We start from the raw sequence: 16894 nt of genomic DNA, 5'->3' as shown, positions 1-16894 counted from the left end.
AATATTAAACGTCAAAATCACTATGCCTGAAAGCGCGTCGGACCTGCCATATTCTTAAGGATTTTTTTTTCTCTCTCGGGAGCTACAGAAATCCATTCTCCATCCATGTTGATCTCCATGATGTTCCATCTCATGTGAGTTAGGCTACAAATATTTTTGCCAATCAAAAATCACCGATGATGTCCGGACCACCTTGCCCGAGTTGATACACTCTTAAAAAATGAACTTCACCGCACAGCACGCTGCTACACTGTTAAAACAGAACTTCACCACATAGCACGCTCCTAGCCAACCATCATTCCGAATAATATCATTTTGAGTCCTGATTTGTTCAAAACAGGGGGAAGGCGCCTATCGGGGACAAGACAATCTGTCCCAAATAGGCGCCTCCTCCCATTTTCAACAAATCAATACACAGAATATCATTCCGAATGATGGTTGGCTATGAGCGTGCTATGTGGTGAGGTTCTGTTTTAACTGGGAGACTGGGAGGTACCCGGGTTCGAATCCCGGTGCCGGCTGTGCTGTCTGGGGTTTTTCCTGGGTTTTCCTCAGACGCTTTAAGACATATGTCGGCACAGTTCCCTTAGAAGTCGGCCCAGGACGCACATTCCCCCAGGGCGTCAGTCGTGACGTTGCCCACCTACGTGAGGCCGACAACGGCAAGCCCTTTCAGCACCCACCACCACCACCACCATCTGTTTTAACAATGTAGCCAACCATCAACCCAAATGACACCGTTCTCTCCCGTGATTTATTAAAAACGGGAAGCGTGCACTCTTAAAAATGAACTTCACCTCACAGCACTCTCCTAGCCAACCATTATCTCGAATGATATAGTTATCTGCCCTGATTTGTTGAAAACGGGGGGCGTACGCCATTTCTGTGACACTTATGCTGTTCATAATTGTCACAGAAAAGGCGTACGTCCCGTGTTTTCAACAAATCAGGGCAGATAACGATATCATTCGAGATAATGGTTGGCTAGGAGCGTGCTATGCGGTGAAGTTCATTTTTAAGAGTGCACGCCTTTTTGTGACACTTATGCAGAAATGTTAATTGTCACAAAAAGGCGTACGCCCTCCGCTTTTCACAAATCGAGAGTGGTACAGCTATCACTCTGTAGTCTGTACAATGGTTGGCCTTCAGCGTGCTATGTGGTGTTTTGTTTTGTTTTAAGAGTGTAGGATATCACCCTTGGTTGGTGAATAGGGCCTCAACTAAGTACCAACTAAGCCACTCAAAAAGAAATCGCCGGTCGTACACACTTAGAAATGAACCTCACCGCATAGCACGCTTTTAGCCAACCATTATCTCGAATGATGTCGCAATGTGCCGCGGTTTGCTAGAAATGGTTGGCGTACGCCTTTTCTGTGACACTTATGCAGTTCGTAATTATCACAAAAATGGAGTACGCCTCCAGCTCTCCAGCAAATCAGGGCACGTAACGACATTCGAGATTATGGTTGGCTAGGAACGTGAAATGTGGTGAAGTTCATTTCTAAGAGTGTGGTACGTAGTCTGCTCGAGCCCACAATTCAGGAAATATATTTACTTCTCTGCCTTGGGCTGCGGTTAACTGAAGTAAATTCCAATGACTGTACCGATTCGACGTCGTTCTGCCGTGGAGGGACACATGTGGGCAAACCGAATCCGAAACTACAAGCATGCGTCATGTTATCCCATGTTTAATCACTGGTCACTTAATCAAAATCTGGTACATGTCGACCCGGTGAACCGCCAATACGTGTTAATAGACTACGTTGTAACGCCATGCTGATGAAAACACCACAATAGTGTACCAGAATTAACTCTACGCAATTAATGTCTACCAGAAGGGACACTTTTCGGGTGGATTCATGGGCGAGTTCTCCCGGCAAGCAAATGTTTTGCTGAAGTGCTCAGAGTTCATGAGAGGCACGTTGCATGTTTCATCCCATGGAGGAAGTCCGTCGGCTGCAACTCTCTGGTCATACTCGCACCAAATCAGACACTTGGCAATATAGAAGAGCTGATCCCTCGTGAAACCTTTCACGTTGCCCAGGTAAACACTGGACCTTTTTGCGGCCTTCTGGTAGGCCTTTAGAAGACTGTTCATGCCGAGGGCATCTGCTTGATATTCCAATGGAGTCCTAGAATAATCTCTTGCTTTCGGAGCGTTCTCGATGTGTTTCACGTAACAACGCTCCCACTTTTGGAACGTCTTATTGCTCTTTTTGGTGAACCACGGTGTTTTTGTCCCGTTGAGATCGTACTGACGGCCATATGTGTCGAATCCGTGCATTATCTCATGAATCACTGTAGATCCCAGCGCACCATAGTTTATTTCAGGAGGGGCTCCCAAGTTGAAGTTCGGCTTCAGCATCATGGGAACAAGGAATGTAACATGGTTCAACAGAGGTCTATAGAACGCATTGCTGGTGTATGGACGACTGGTGTCGGTTTCCCATCCTACGTAGAACTCATGGAAACCATTCAATGCATGCTTCCAGCGCTTTTGGTTCCTGTATGCGCTAACGTTTAGGACGTCCCAGAGGTAAGGGCCGTTTAAGTCTGGAAGATTTTCGTAAAACTTGTTGAGTTTCTCTGATGTATTCAGTTTTGGGGCCAATCCCGTTCGAATCTCGAGCATCGATAACTTCTTCAAGGCCCCAGCGCGTGTTTCTTCGTCCAGCAACAATGTGGTTCTTAATGACTTCTCGACTTCACTGATGATTTCTTGGATCATTTCTATAACGCCTTTCATCCTCGTCCTTTCAAGTAAGTGGGAGACTACAGCAGAACCAGCCGCGTTCGGCATGTACTGGACAATGATTTCATCGCACGCCTTTTCTGGACCCACCGAAATTCGGTGGAGGAACAGCAAAGTATTCCAGGCGTAAAATAACATGATGTCATCTGCGGAAAGGCTCCTTCGCGCACCAAAAAAGCTGTGAAAATAAATAAAGCTATATGGTGACATATGTATGGTCAAGTTTTGTAACGCTCTAGATGTCGTGTACCGCTGGAGAGCTTCAGTCCACACTTTGGAAAGGGCCTCGTCTTCATTTTCTAATCCTATTCTCCACAATTCAAACACTCGGTCCTCCTCTTTCTGATCATATGGCGTCGGGAGAAGAAATATATTGTGGGTTGCCTCCGTGATGTTTTCCGCGATAGGAGGTAGCTTTGCGGAATACACAGAAGAAAGAGTATCATTGACGTAGTCTTCGTTTGTAACTAATGCTACGTTTGCGAACTCCAGCTCGAAATAATTTCTACCCTGCGAACCAAAGTAGTTCATGCAAAAAATAGGACAAATGTCAATCTCAAATATAAATTTGACCGTGATATCTATGGGGTCGAATGACAGGCTTCCTGCTAGATCCATATGGTGTTCGGCTAAGAAATCTCTGATGACTCTCGCGGATGTTTCGCTGTCATCATCCTCGCAGTGCTGGTAGAGCGCTGCGGCTTGCTGAAATGCAGTTTTTCCGTTTCTGGGGATTTTTTCCGTCCGTAGACTTTTTAGTATGGCTCTCGTCAGGTTTAGTTCACCCATAATTTCGGTAGCAGCAGGATCAATGTACATGCCGGTCTCTCTCAGCCGGTCAGCTTTTCCACAGACGAACGAGAAGAAGTTGCCACACGGGTCTTGGTCCGTGTCTAGCAGAGCCCCGATGTACTCGCGGATGAACCCACAATCATCGGTGTCGCAGACCTTTCCCGACTCTTTCAGGGGCGTGGTTCCTTCTGCCGGTTCCTGTCGAGTCGTCTCGGGTACGTCGTCGTCTGTGTAATCGTCAGTAACGTATTCAGAAGACCCCGGACGGAGTTTCGGAAGCGTGATGGACTTGCGAGTCGGCTCCATCCCAGCTTCCCCCGGCGTCGATTGTTCCGCGTTTCTCGTGAAAACCAGGATGAGTGCTGCCAGGGCCAAGGCCAGAACAATGACAATGCACAATACCACTACAATACCGGTTTTGCTGCAGTCAAGGTGGGAAGGTTCCGTTCGCTCCTGCGATTGAGAAAAGTCACCATTGTGAGGACTGTGCTTATCGATTAACTGCACGAACAATGAATTGCATGTACGCCTGCGTTCAAAACCTTCACAGTTTTCGAGTTGCTCTGCCCGCGGGGAACAACCTGTTTCCATAATAAAGTTATTTACGAAAGGAAGAAAATAACGGATAGATCGTCAGTGAGGAAACAGACGTGAGCGGGTGGTGACAGGTTCGATACGGGCTTTGCACGAGGTAAAGTAAATATATAGAGTTCGAAAATCGACGGTTTTAGTATATCGTACGCTATCGCGTTGCGTGCGTAAGTGTTAGCGTTGGTGGTTCTGCGCACTGCACGAGTCTGTCTTCCTGTTATGGGCATGCACAGATCTCACGCAGATCAGTCCCCAGATCAGTCACAGATCAGTCCCCTACGCACGCAAGCGCGATAGCGTACGACATACCAAAAATCTCAAATTTCAAGGCTCCCAAACGTTATGAGGCCATATCCACGAAGAACATGGAAAGCCTTTTCAGTCCCCAACTTGGTAAGGCATCTTATTTTTCCTTATTATTGTGTCAAGTGAAGTTTTTCGGTGACGAATTGTACACGCACAGAGAGCCCAATAACTACAGGGCTTTTTTTCTCTCTCTCGTTTTCTCTACATTTTCTTTTTATTTATTTATGATACCCTCAGGGCTTTGAGCATTACAGAGGGGAGGGGCGTATGTAACAATAAGTTCAAATATAAGAGGATGCATACAGAAGACACAAAACAATGAAAAATTAGACAAAAAAGGAAAAAAATCACTATGTGGCGTTCAGATGATCACAAAGAGCATTCTTAAATAATGAAGGGGCAGTAATGGATGAAATAGAGCCGGGAAGGCGGTTCCACTCGAGTGAGGTTTTGGGCAGAAATGACTGAAAGTATACGTTAGTAGTGCAAAATGGAATGCCAACCTTCTGTGCATTGTCCAGCCGTGAAGAGATATGTGACGGACAAGAAATTAAAGAGTGTCGGAGGATATCGTTATGATAAAAAAATTTGTGAAATAGACAAAGACGAGTAACATTGCGTCGTATTTTAACACGTATATTACATTTATTACATTATATTACACGTAACGTATATTAACATTGGGGTATTTTGTGACATCCCAGGAAACGTACGGCACACTATGGCCTCGTTTACACGAACAGTACAGGAGCCATCTGAGTCGACTATTACCCGTTCTAGTTCTACACGATCAGCCTCCGACGGCCTTCCAAGCGAACTGCCTTGAAAAACGCGCGTATAACTCCAGAAAGTGTATGTGAATCTGTCCGTGAAGCATTGGAGTCAACGTCCTTTTAGAAGTTGACAAATGCACTCGCTTACTGGCGCTGCCCTTATTTTACGACACAATTGATTTTGATTTTAACGGTTGTGGAAGGCTGGCCATGTAACAGGGATACATATCTGACAGAGTCGAACCCGTCCCAACGCTGTTTGCATGATCTGGCACCAACCACACACTGAAAATTTCACACCACTTTAGGTGTTGAAAGGGGCGCATTGCACAGTTTACACCCCACACACTTAACTGTCTAACCCCCATTTGACTGTAAAGGGGAGTGTATCCTGCTGTTTACGCCCTTCTGGCTGCTTCTTATACCCCTCCGTGAGAAGGTCATCAGGCCCACGGGGTGTAAAAGACGGGTGAGCTATACACACGGCATTTTTGTGACTCTACACTCTTAGAAATGAACTTCACCACATAGCACGATCCTAGCCAACCATCATCCCGAATGACAACGTTCTCGCCCCTGATTTGTTGAAAACGGGAGGAGGAGCCTATTTTGTGCCATTATGCACGGCACAAAATAGGCTCCTCCTCCCGTTTTCAACAAATCTAGTGCGAGAACGTTGTCATTCGGGGTGATGGTTGGCTAGGAGCGTGCTATGTGGTGAAGTTCATTTTTAAGAGTGATAGCAGCGATAGGACTTATGCACCTTAGCTTCTGTTCGTTCTGTGCCGTGAGGATGGCCCATGCACACCACAGTGTTTTTATGTGTGGCACTGAACTATGTGCATGTTACTTAGAACTGCACAGAATTAAATGATATGCAAGCCATGATGCCAGCTGACTTGTTACCCAGGCCAACTATACCAAGTCCGGTATAGAGATATTTCATTTAGGGTCTCAGAGGTGAACATCGGCATGGCAGTAATGGACTGCCTTAAAGGTACTGTAAAGCAGTAGACAAGCATGATATGCCGGTGATGTGACTAGAGACTTTGTTGCTTCTAAATACCATATGCGGAACCATACGACCGACAACGCGCTATAAATATTTTTAATTTGCCGTGAAAGATGCGGCGTAGTGGAGCGGTGCGACGCCTGGTGTCAAACAACCCCCTGTACAGCGGGCAACACTGCAAATTGGTATTACACGCTATGACATCGGAACTTCGTTATTTTAGTAACCATATTATTAGTTTTCCTATTTACCTATGCATTCTGAAACCCCTGTTAACAGTTTAGCCTGTTAACCCCTGTTTTTGCGAAGTAATAACCCAGTGCTGGCCGCTGTTCGATGGGGGCTCTCCCTACTTCTCTGCTGTAGAGTCACTGTACCCGGGGGAAGAGTATCGCATTCGCTTTCCCCGTGCCGCCGCCTTGCTCATTCGCCGAGGCGCGTCACGTGGTGCGTTTTCCTCCTCTTTGCTTCCAACCTCCCGCCGGGTCTACGGGGAACGCAATAGCTGGGACGCATGTGCGCGTATGTTCGTGTGCCGCTCTTGGTTTTTGGTACGTGAAATGGATCTCAGACAGCTGAGGAACTACGAACAACCATGTCTGGATGTTGTGCTGCAACGGGACAGAGTCAGGCAAAGCATTTTTCTGCATTCCGACGGGCAAAAGTGACGAGACGCGTAGATCGGCACAGAGCCTGCCGGAAGAACTTCGCGCCTACGAATAACATACGTTTGAGCGAGGTAAATTTCGTGGCGGGTTTATTTTTCATTGCAGAACCTTTGCACACAGTATTGAATAACAGTTCAACTGTGCGAAGAACAGCCGGGCGTATCAAAGTAGTGCTTGTTGCCTGCGGTACTAACAAAACGCCACTACCAGGACCACTTCACACGCGACGACTTCGAGGACAAGGATCGAGATTCGAAAGAAGTTGAAGTGGACGGCAGTCCGAAGCAGTTTTGCATACCGGACACCTACGAGGCTGAGGAAGGCTCCTATCCCCCGTTCTTCGCACGCAGAGTTCTCCGAGGAGTCACCAAAAGACTTACACTATGCAAGATCAAGGTGCAGTGGAGGATCGTAATGCGTCGAAATATATGTAGATATGCACTATGAAAATTATTGAAACTTATGAAAACTATTCCTAAATACTGATCAAGGGGCAGTGGAGGATGGTAATGCATCGAAATATATGTAGATATGCACTATGAGAACTATTGAAACTTATGAAAACTATTCCTAAATATTGAGCTGTAATTGTGAGTGAATCAACTTTGCAGAGGAAGACAACACCGTCACAAATTTCTGTGACCAGAGCATCGAGGAATATGCGCAGGAAAAGCCTGCAGACAAGTCATGTGATGGTCCCCTCGACGAGGTCGCAGTCTTCAAAGAAACAAGCAAAGGCTGAGACGGAATGTAGTGACTTGAAGCTCACGGTCTACTCCTCATGGAAGATCAACTGCTTGCGTTGGAGCGGGGGATTGGAAGAACAACCCACAGCACTTTACATGCGCGCGAAAAAACGTTGGCATTGACATAGCCATTGAACGTGTGAAATAGAAATTTAATTGCGAAGAGATGAGAATAAAACTGGTGGAGGTTATTTATGTCAACCTGAAGCTGCACACACGAGCACTATAGTTTTATGTCCACGAAACAAGTGAGCTAAAAGAAGAAAAAAAACCTGATCTATAGAGCGTAAACGGGACTCGACGATGCCTTTTAGAGGCGAACACGCGCCAACATAATTCGTCTGCTAGCTACAGAATACAACAAACGATACTGTAGTGACGCTTGTGCCCTGTTTCATTAAGTATTAGCCGATTCCCACCACAGGAAGTCACAAAATTTTTGGTGCACAGCCGCGAAATCAACGCGATGTAACACTGACTACAGCTATCCTAACACGCGATCCGCGGCGGCTTGGAAGCAATATGGCTGCCGGAGCAGACGACGCGGAGCGGTTGCGGTACTCTTCCCCCGGTACAGTGACTCTACTCTGCTGCGCCTGCGCGCTCCTTTTGTTCGCGGCCTCTTTCGAACGAGCAAACTCTCTGTGAACCTCTGTGAACAAACAAGTCCCGACGCTGTCTGGCTTCTTGAACGTCTGACACATTTTTTTCAACGGCTCAGCATTTCATTTCAGTTCGCTTATCCGTTTATCCTCAGATGTGGATCGTTGTGTGGATTGCAGGGGCGGATTTTATGGTGGATTGTTATGTTGGGCCCAGTGTTGTACGCATGCAATGTGGTTGCCGCCGTATGTGTCAGAAGTACGGATTCATTTCGAATACCTAGTACAGTGTTGCCCGTAATCTTTAATTGTAATTTTCTAATTAACTGCACCGTCGATTGGAATGAAACTTGCGCAGTTTTTGTCCTGGTGGCTTGGACTATCGGATAGCCACACTAAATGACATTTGATCGGTGCTGCTTTACAGTACCTTTAATGTGTACACAACCATGCCGGAAACAATTGATGGAAACTCTTTCGATGCAATGCGGCCTTTGAATGACATCGGAATGACACAGCAAAAGCAGATTAAAAAGGGACAGTATAGGGACCCCAGCGGGTATTCAGATGCCGCCTGAATAACGTTCCCCTCCCGGCGTGCATACTCTATGTGCAAGGACACATCTGAAAATGGAATAGTTTTCGAGGGATTGAATTAAGTCGAACACCCATACCACATCCGGTTTCGGTTTCTTGCCCACCGTGACGTCACGAACAGTGAGTGCAAGAACGACGAAGTTCCATTCCCATGCGCAACATATATGAAACGCATCAAGGCAGGTCAAAAAGTTCCGGTGAATATATTTAGCGAAATGACAGAAAAATGACGTCACTACCGGTGTATGGTGCGGCCTATATTCAAGTCGCGCTCTCAATCTTTAAATGGTGTAATAAATTTTCAACAGCAAATACAGAGGTGACATTTTGCACTCTGGTCAAGGCAGCGTTGAGAAATTGTATGGTAGCGTTAGTTGAGATTCGAATTGGGGGGTCCGGTCTCTCCCTCTAAGGCTAAAAAGTCTGCTTTTGACAGCACTCGCAAGAACTCGCAATATACTCTAACAAGATACATCCCGCGTACATTATTAAAGAATAACGGGCTTTTGCGATGTCACCTCGTTGCCAAATAAAATGCAGTGACCTCGCAAGGGAATGGTACCCATAGCAGAGTGCAAACTATGTGCTGACCAAGTGTCTGTTTCCAATTTTCTCAACGATGAGCTGCTCATTGTGGGAGCCCTGAATTTTTATCTATTACTACATATTGGGAGGTGAAGTTTACAACATACATGTGAAAATGGCTGTCAAATTCAGCTGTGTCAGGGACCTGTGCAACCGCCAAAAACAATTGGTTCTACCACGTAAATATCACAGAGCTGTGCAAACACAGGATGGTCATCATCACTGACACATTGAACAAGCACACGACCCGAAGCGAGGAGGCTGCCGTCAATGGTAACGGAATTCAACACTGCAACATTTTCACAGACAATGGCGTGATCAACGCATGTATAATCTGTCTAATTTAGAATTCACAGTGTTACAATTTGTAATGCTTTCTCCAAAAAATGCTGAAAAAAAAACAAGCAAACTGTTTGCTGTTACTCTTTTCTGGATATTTCGTCCACAACCTGCAAGGAATTGTTGAACCATTGATTTAAAATTACAGACAAGGACACGCCATAGAGAGTGTGGCGGAGGAAAAATGGACCAGAGCACCCTAAGAGATCGATACACAGAAACCTCAGGCTATATATTTATGGTACCAGAGTTAAACTTTTGATGTGCACCTGTATGCGACTCAAGTACCACAAGTATAGCCTCAGGCTTCCGTTGATTGGTCATTGGGTCTACCACTTTCCTTAGGACACCCTGTCTAGTACGTTCCAGTGAGATCTTAAGCCAGTGGTCATTAATGGGACGAACCAGGTACGCCGTTCTTTATAACGATAACGATAAACGATGCTGTATTGCAACTTCCACATAAAGAATTCAATCAGGGGGAAGCGAAAAAGCAGCAAGGGCACTACCCCTTTAACATAATCGTCGCGCCGGCATGCAGCAAATGAACAAAACCATCTATGTAGTGCGAAATATGGAACGCTATTTTAAAACTAACCTTTAAAATACCCAACCTTGAAACATAACCTTTAAAACTAACACAACCATGGCAAAACACTACAATGCAAGTACAATACTGCACAATACAATATGCACAATACCACACTGTGTATAAAATAACAAGAAATTGAGCTGCTATTCCCAAATATCAAATTTAATAAACAACGATCTTAAGGAAGAAAAGGAGAGGTCATTGATATACACCTTCTGGGTATGAAAACTGTGTAAACCGTACGGAGGGGTACAAGACAGGGACTGATGTTCGTAGTTGGCCCTAAACCTGGGTATTGTCCATTTGTCACAGTGGCAAGTACGTTGTGTGTGGCAAGTACGTTGTGTGTGGCAAGTACGTTGTGTGTGGCAAGTGTCGTAGCGCGAACAAGGATAACATATGATTATTATTTTGTCGTGTGGCAACTAGAAAAGAGTTGAACATATGATAGTTGTACATTATCTTGAAAGTGGTAAACAGAGACTGTGTGTGTGTGTTTATCGTAAGGTACACCGGCTATTATACGCACTGCCCGTTTCTGTAGGGTCAGTAAAGTAGTTAGATGTCTCTCAGCGTTCCTGTGCACCAGACCAATAATGCAATGGCGCAAGACAGAAGAAATTAGTGAACTGTATACAAGTAATTTCACCCTCGAACGCAAGACATGACGCAGACGGTTCAAAATTCCTATCGACCTTGATATTTTGACCTTTTCATGGGATATGTGGCACTCCCTGGATAGGTCTTCGGAAAAATATGCACCAAGCGTCTTAACGACCTTTACAATGGACCATTTCCATATTCGCGTCGCCCCTGGCGACGGAATGTCGAACGTCGTGTCTTCCCCCCCAATAATGGGGACGCGCTTTTCGGACTGGCACGTTGCGTGGGAAAGTAGCAAGGGAAGATTGGAAGAAGAATGCGGAAAGAGTGAAAGCGCATTGTACTCGTTACCAGACCTCAAACGTCCGCGTAACCTTGAAACCGATTATCTCCCCACAATGAACATGACAGTTTCCCACAGGCCGGTCCACAGCGATGTTTTCCACTCAAAGATGTCGGACTCAAGGGCTGGGCATGCGCATACGCGTTGTCGGAAATGGACCATTTCAAGCTGATCATGGCCCATATACACATCAACTAAGTTATTTACTACTTTGTTTTTTTGGCTTTTATAGCACAGCTTTCGTTTTTTTTAGTATTTATAAGTAAATGGTTAATTTCCGCCCACTGACTTATTGCCTGAAGAGCGGTGTTTGCCATACGAGTTATTGCCTCAACTGTGGCACCAGCGAAAAATATGGCAGCATCATTGATTGATTGATTGATTGATTATGTGTTTAATGGCACAAAGGCAACAAAGGCCATAGAGCGCCAAAACTATGCTGAGGCAGCATCATGTGCATCAATAAAAATCGTAGCATCGGATGCCACACTAACAATGGCGTTAATGTACAGGTTAAACAACAAGGGCCCTAGGATGCTGCCCTGCGGAACACCGGTCAGGATTTTCAGTTTATCGGAGCAATATCCCTCTATTGAGACATATTGCTCACGTGAAGTTAAATACGAACAAAGAAGCAAAAGTGCATTGCCACGAATTCCGTACTCTTCTAGTTTGTTTAGTAATACTGAGTGGTCAAGAAGGTCAAATGCCTTTGTGAGGTCAATGTAGACTGCTAAGGTGAATTGCCTATTTTGGATGTTGCGAATGACAACGCATTTTGACATAAAAGCGCGGTCTCAGTTGACCCCCACTTACGAATCCCAAACTGACGGTCAGTAATGATCAATGATCAAGGAAACAATATAAAAAAGCGTAGAACCTCGCATTGGGAGAACTGAAATGACAATTGTCCAGTTTGCCATTCAGTTGAGTTGACCATTGTGCGCTGCCGGTTGCAGTGTCATAATGTGTGCGTGTCTATGCATTCCATTCGTTTTACATAATCATAGAACCGTTGATACTTTTTCAACATTTCAAGCCTCTCAACAATAGATTTGCTTCAGCAAATATGCTCTTTAAAAGCACAAAAATCCCTTTTGGTAAAATGTCACACTGGGAATCTTGGTACTGCATCCCACTAGAAGCGCTAAAATGACAGCAAGACGACGAAACTTCAGAGATAGCCCTATCTGTGTGTTTTCGTCTTCTTGTTGTCATTTTAGCACTTCTAGTGGGGTGCATTTTTGGTACTCTTTTGTGATTTCTCGTCTGGAGTCCCAAGTTTGGGTACTTGTGTACTTGATGGAAAAGTACTCGGGAAAAAAAGTACTTCGAGTACAGTACACAGTACACGATTTAAAATGTACTTAAAGTAAAGTACAAGTACACAGAAATATACTTAAAGTACTACTTGAGTACTTGGTACTTCAAGTTGCAGCTACTGTGGGAGACGACACGCGTCGCCGTTTTGCGACCCTTCGCAGTCATCCGAGAGCGCCTCAACAGAACCCAGTTCGATTGGTACGACCAACATGATGGCAACCCACAGCCACAGTGTGCAGGCTCAACAGGACGCCAGCGTATTGCTGCAGACATTCCGTGCTTGGGCAACCTCCGACCAAAACACAGCTTATATTCGAGGCATCATCGACGGAGGGGGCCAGCCCATCAGAGATCGGGATAAGTCTCCTGATTGGCTGCGTTCAGACGTGGAAACTCCTAACCGGAGAACTGAAGCGATGTGACCGAAATGAGAAGTGGGTGGCTATTTCCAGGGTCTTTGGATGGACCTTCCAAGGCACAACGACTCTGGAGCGTCGCTTCTCTAAGGAGACCACGACAGCCGTGTGCGTACTCCGCGTTGGGGGAGCTCAACATCAAGAGCCGGACGTTCTTAAACGGTTCCGGGAATTGGACAGCATCGGCATAACAGATGCAGATATTTCAAACGTAGTACACAACGCATCGATCCTGGAAGAATTTCAACGACAGCTAACTACATGAAAGATGGCCGATAAGAGGTAACACTTCCATGGAAGGCTGGTACCATTCAAATGGCAGACTACTTAGAGTTGGCAAAATCCCGATTGCGAGGTCTGGTAAGACGGCTGCCGATGAGGCCATTCCAAGCTATATAGAGAACGGGCACGCAGAGAGAGTGGTTTGTCGACTCACCGGAATCTCGATACTCGTACTACATGCCTCGATCGAGCCGTAATCCGCAATGGATCCACCTCGACCAGAGTACGGGTAGTCTTCGACGCCCCCTCTCACGGTCCAGGTGCTACGTCTTTGAACGAACACTTCAAAAAAGGCCCCAAATTGAACCCTGACCTGCACTCTAAGAAAAAAAGGAGTAAAACGGGGAGTAATTGCAGCTTCTACTCCCCTAGTCTGCAATTACTCCCCATTTTAGTCCCCTAACCCAACATTTAGTCCCGACATTTACTCCCCAGGACTGCAAATTGTCACTAAACTTCGCGAATGGTCTCCTGAATGCAACAGTCTACGTAAATATGTGCCCTTGGTCAATTTGAACGACATAACGCTGTATAACTCAGACAACGTAGCAATTTTCCAGCCACACAGAGTAAGAAACAGTTAGCGCATCTTTCTTCGCAAATTGTGCCCTAGTATATGGCGCAAGATTTTATATCACTCGATATATCACCGTTGACGGTTTGCTTCAAAGTATTTTCATGCATGCGCACCAATTATGTACCTGGGACTCTTACAACAGCGCGTGAAATGCGGTCTTCACTCTGTGACATTCATTTACTCCCGTGCATTTACTCCCGAAAGGGACTATTTTTTGTGGCAATGCAATTACTCCTCAAAAGGAGTAAAAGTACTCCTTTTTTTTCTTAGAGTGTGGTTCCGATTTTGCGGCGATTCCGTATGCACACGATCGCTGTTGCTGCAGACAGACAAAGCCTTTCTGATAGTTGTCATCAATCCAGCTGACAGAGATGCCTCACGCTTTTGTGGTTAACCACCGCACCCCTACAAGGATCCACGCTTCCACCGCTTGAAGTCTGGAGGATGACTAGGGTACCGTTTGGTACAACCGCGAGCGCTTTCCTGCTCAGCGCCACCCTTCAACATCATCTGAGGTGCACTACAGGATCCGAAGAAGATATCGCCCATGCGCTAATAAACTCCTATGTGGACGACGTACCTACTGGCGCAAATAAGTTGGAAGAGGCGCAGCGGATAGTCAGTATCGCACGACGCATACTGCAAAAGGCAGGTATGAAACTGACTAAATTCGCGTCAAACTCCTCTGAACTTCAGACGACCTTTGAGCAGTCTAGCGAAGAAGACCATAACGCTGAGAGGCGGTTGTGTGAAACGGAAGACAACAGGGTTCTTGGCATCGTACGGAATAAGTCGAATGACCACCTCAAGTTCTCCGGAGAACACCTCCTAGATACCATCATTGGGGTCAAGTCGACTAAGCGCAGTGTCTTGCAAACATCTGCAAATACCTTTGACCCGCTTGGCTTTCTTTCTCCATACACGATAAGAGTAAAGATTTTATTTCAACGAATTTGGGAAAGAGGCCTCGACTGGGACGCATCGTTGCCAGCGGATATATCTAAAGAATGGGACTCCTGGTGTGCTGATCTACCGAAGCTTCACAGTATTTCCCTGGAGCGATGCTTGCTACCTGGTGAAGAAAGCGACTATTCCACAGAACTTCATATTCTCACCGATGCAAGTCCGCAAGCTTTTAGACCCTGTGCTTTCTTGAGAGTGGTTGACGCAAAAGGAAACATTAAAGTGGGGCTAGTGTTTGCGAAAAGTCGTGTAGCGCCCATCAAGAAACTTACGCTCCCACGGCTGGAGCTGATGGTTGCTGTGATACGAGTGTGTGTCGCCAAACTATAGTGTGCGACTCCTTACCAAAGATAACGGATGTGGCCACATATTGGACAGACTCTAGCATTGTACTTGGATAAAGGGAAATGCCAGCAAATGGAAACCCTTCGTCAAGAACCGTGTGATGAAAATACAAGGAAAAAAAGCGATCCATCACATTGGCGACACTGTCCGGGAGTATCCAACCTAGCGGACGCCTAGACAAGAGGTCTTGCCGTTTCTGCCATGGCTGAGTCACGGCTGCGGTTCCAGGGACCAAGTTGGCTAGCTGAGGTACAGTCACGATGGCAACCTTGCCACTTCTTTTCATGACCCGTTTCATAACCCGGCAGGCAGCGAACAAGTGCCCGTTCGTGGAACCCAGCCCTCTCCTTCCGATTTGTTTCCGTTTCAGTCTGTCTACCAATGTCATGACGACGTTTCTCTGGTAGAGGTCTATTCTAACGCTTTGCATCTTATTCCCTGTGGGCGCACTATGGTTCAGCATCATTTCAATGGCAGCGGTACTTACTTCCTGAATAAAATATTGTCATTGATTGAATATCACGTTTTATGACAAAGAATGCCATGAAGGAACCGGAGAGAAAGCAAGAAAATATGTGGACGTGAGTGAAAAGAGAGTTAAAAGTAACTTGGTGTGGAAAAGGACATAGATCGGTTACTTCTGCCTGGACCCGCAAAAAAGGCGCGACTTTCTGCGATCCTTTTTCTTGTCAGCGGCGTGTCCCAGGTTTATTCTATCAGTGTAACCCCATCCTATTTCTTTATTCATTCGCTTAGATATATGCAAAACATGGGCTGTCTTGGTTATCCGGTGTCTCACTCAAAAATTAATGCATCGGATGGCATCCACGGGGCAAGACGCGACAACTTAATGTAATTTAGAAGCTGACCACTCAACAATTAGGTGTTCTAATGCTTGTTTCTAGACATTCAATTTTTTTTGCATATTACTGAGGATTTTTCAGCAAATTTCCTTGTGTCCTAGGATGTTTCCAGCAAAGCAGAAGCGCATTCAAAAGCGAGCGACAAGCGACACATGAGACTGGCGGTGCCTTGTTTGCAAGTTACGGTGGTGAGAAATAAAATAGGGTTCTGTATGGTTTTAATGCACACCATGCAGGCGGTGGGCTCAAGAGAGCTGTGCAAGTGCTCAAATTGCAAAACCTAATTTGTAGTTCACTACCACGGCGTGTCTCGTCTTGAGACAATCTGCATTTCTGAATTTCTTGTTCTGTATTTTAGTACTGGTTACATCCGTTCTGATTTACAAATAAAAAAACTCTAGACCTCTGATAATGTGGGTTGTTCTTTCGAAAAACACGAAAAATAAAAATTCCATATTCAATTGCAAATTTCTGTCTCATCTTGCCCTATACCTTACTCTATCTCGTCCACCCAACTACACATTCACCTATTGTGCTCTTCAGTCGATAGATTCGAATTGATAGCCTTTCAAATGTGAATATAGAATGGCTAACTTGGATGAAATATTGTGGTTGGTTTGCTTGATCCACATTCAATTGATACAGGCAGATTCGTACCGCAAGGCTACGTATACTGCTTCTAAGCGTCAGCTACGCCGCGGTATCCTTATTGAACTTACCAGTCACAAACATCTTCGACTTACTTTTGTGGACGTGTCACTGGCGGTCACTGTTGGTTCCTGGAAGACATCAAACGCTCCGGAATCCGCCATTCCTTTAGACCG

The 16894-nt window shown here is 45.6% G+C and overlaps 1 protein-coding gene across 1 annotated transcript; it reads right to left on the bottom strand.

The window, feature by feature from the left end:
- Positions 1-1675: 1675 nt before the first annotated feature.
- LOC135384154 (endothelin-converting enzyme 1-like) lies at positions 1676-16889 on the bottom strand. Its single transcript, XM_064613376.1, has 2 exons — positions 16814-16889; positions 1676-3997 (listed from the first exon to the last, which is right to left on the bottom strand). Exons 1-2 carry the CDS (start codon positions 16880-16882, stop codon positions 1829-1831), a joined length of 2238 nt encoding a protein of 745 aa, XP_064469446.1. The 5' UTR covers positions 16883-16889; the 3' UTR covers positions 1676-1828.
- Between the last annotated feature and the right edge of the window lie 5 nt (positions 16890-16894).

The sequence above is a fragment of the Ornithodoros turicata genome, chromosome 2 (assembly GCF_037126465.1).
Source record: "Ornithodoros turicata isolate Travis chromosome 2, ASM3712646v1, whole genome shotgun sequence".
In the NCBI taxonomy this organism is placed as follows: Eukaryota; Metazoa; Arthropoda; class Arachnida; order Ixodida; family Argasidae; genus Ornithodoros; species Ornithodoros turicata.
The sequence above is the reverse complement of the archived record's forward strand: the minus strand, read 5'-3'. Positions and strand labels throughout refer to the sequence as shown.

Excerpts from the sequence above, each read along its gene's own strand:
- LOC135384154 (XM_064613376.1), bottom strand. The coding sequence starts at position 16,882 with ATGGCGGATTCCGGAGCGTTTGATGTCTTCCAGGAACCAACAGTGACC. Across the intron at positions 3,998-16,813 it reads CCAGTGACACGTCCACAAAA|GAGCGAACGGAACCTTCCCA; the intron begins GTAAGTCGAAGA and ends TCTCAATCGCAG.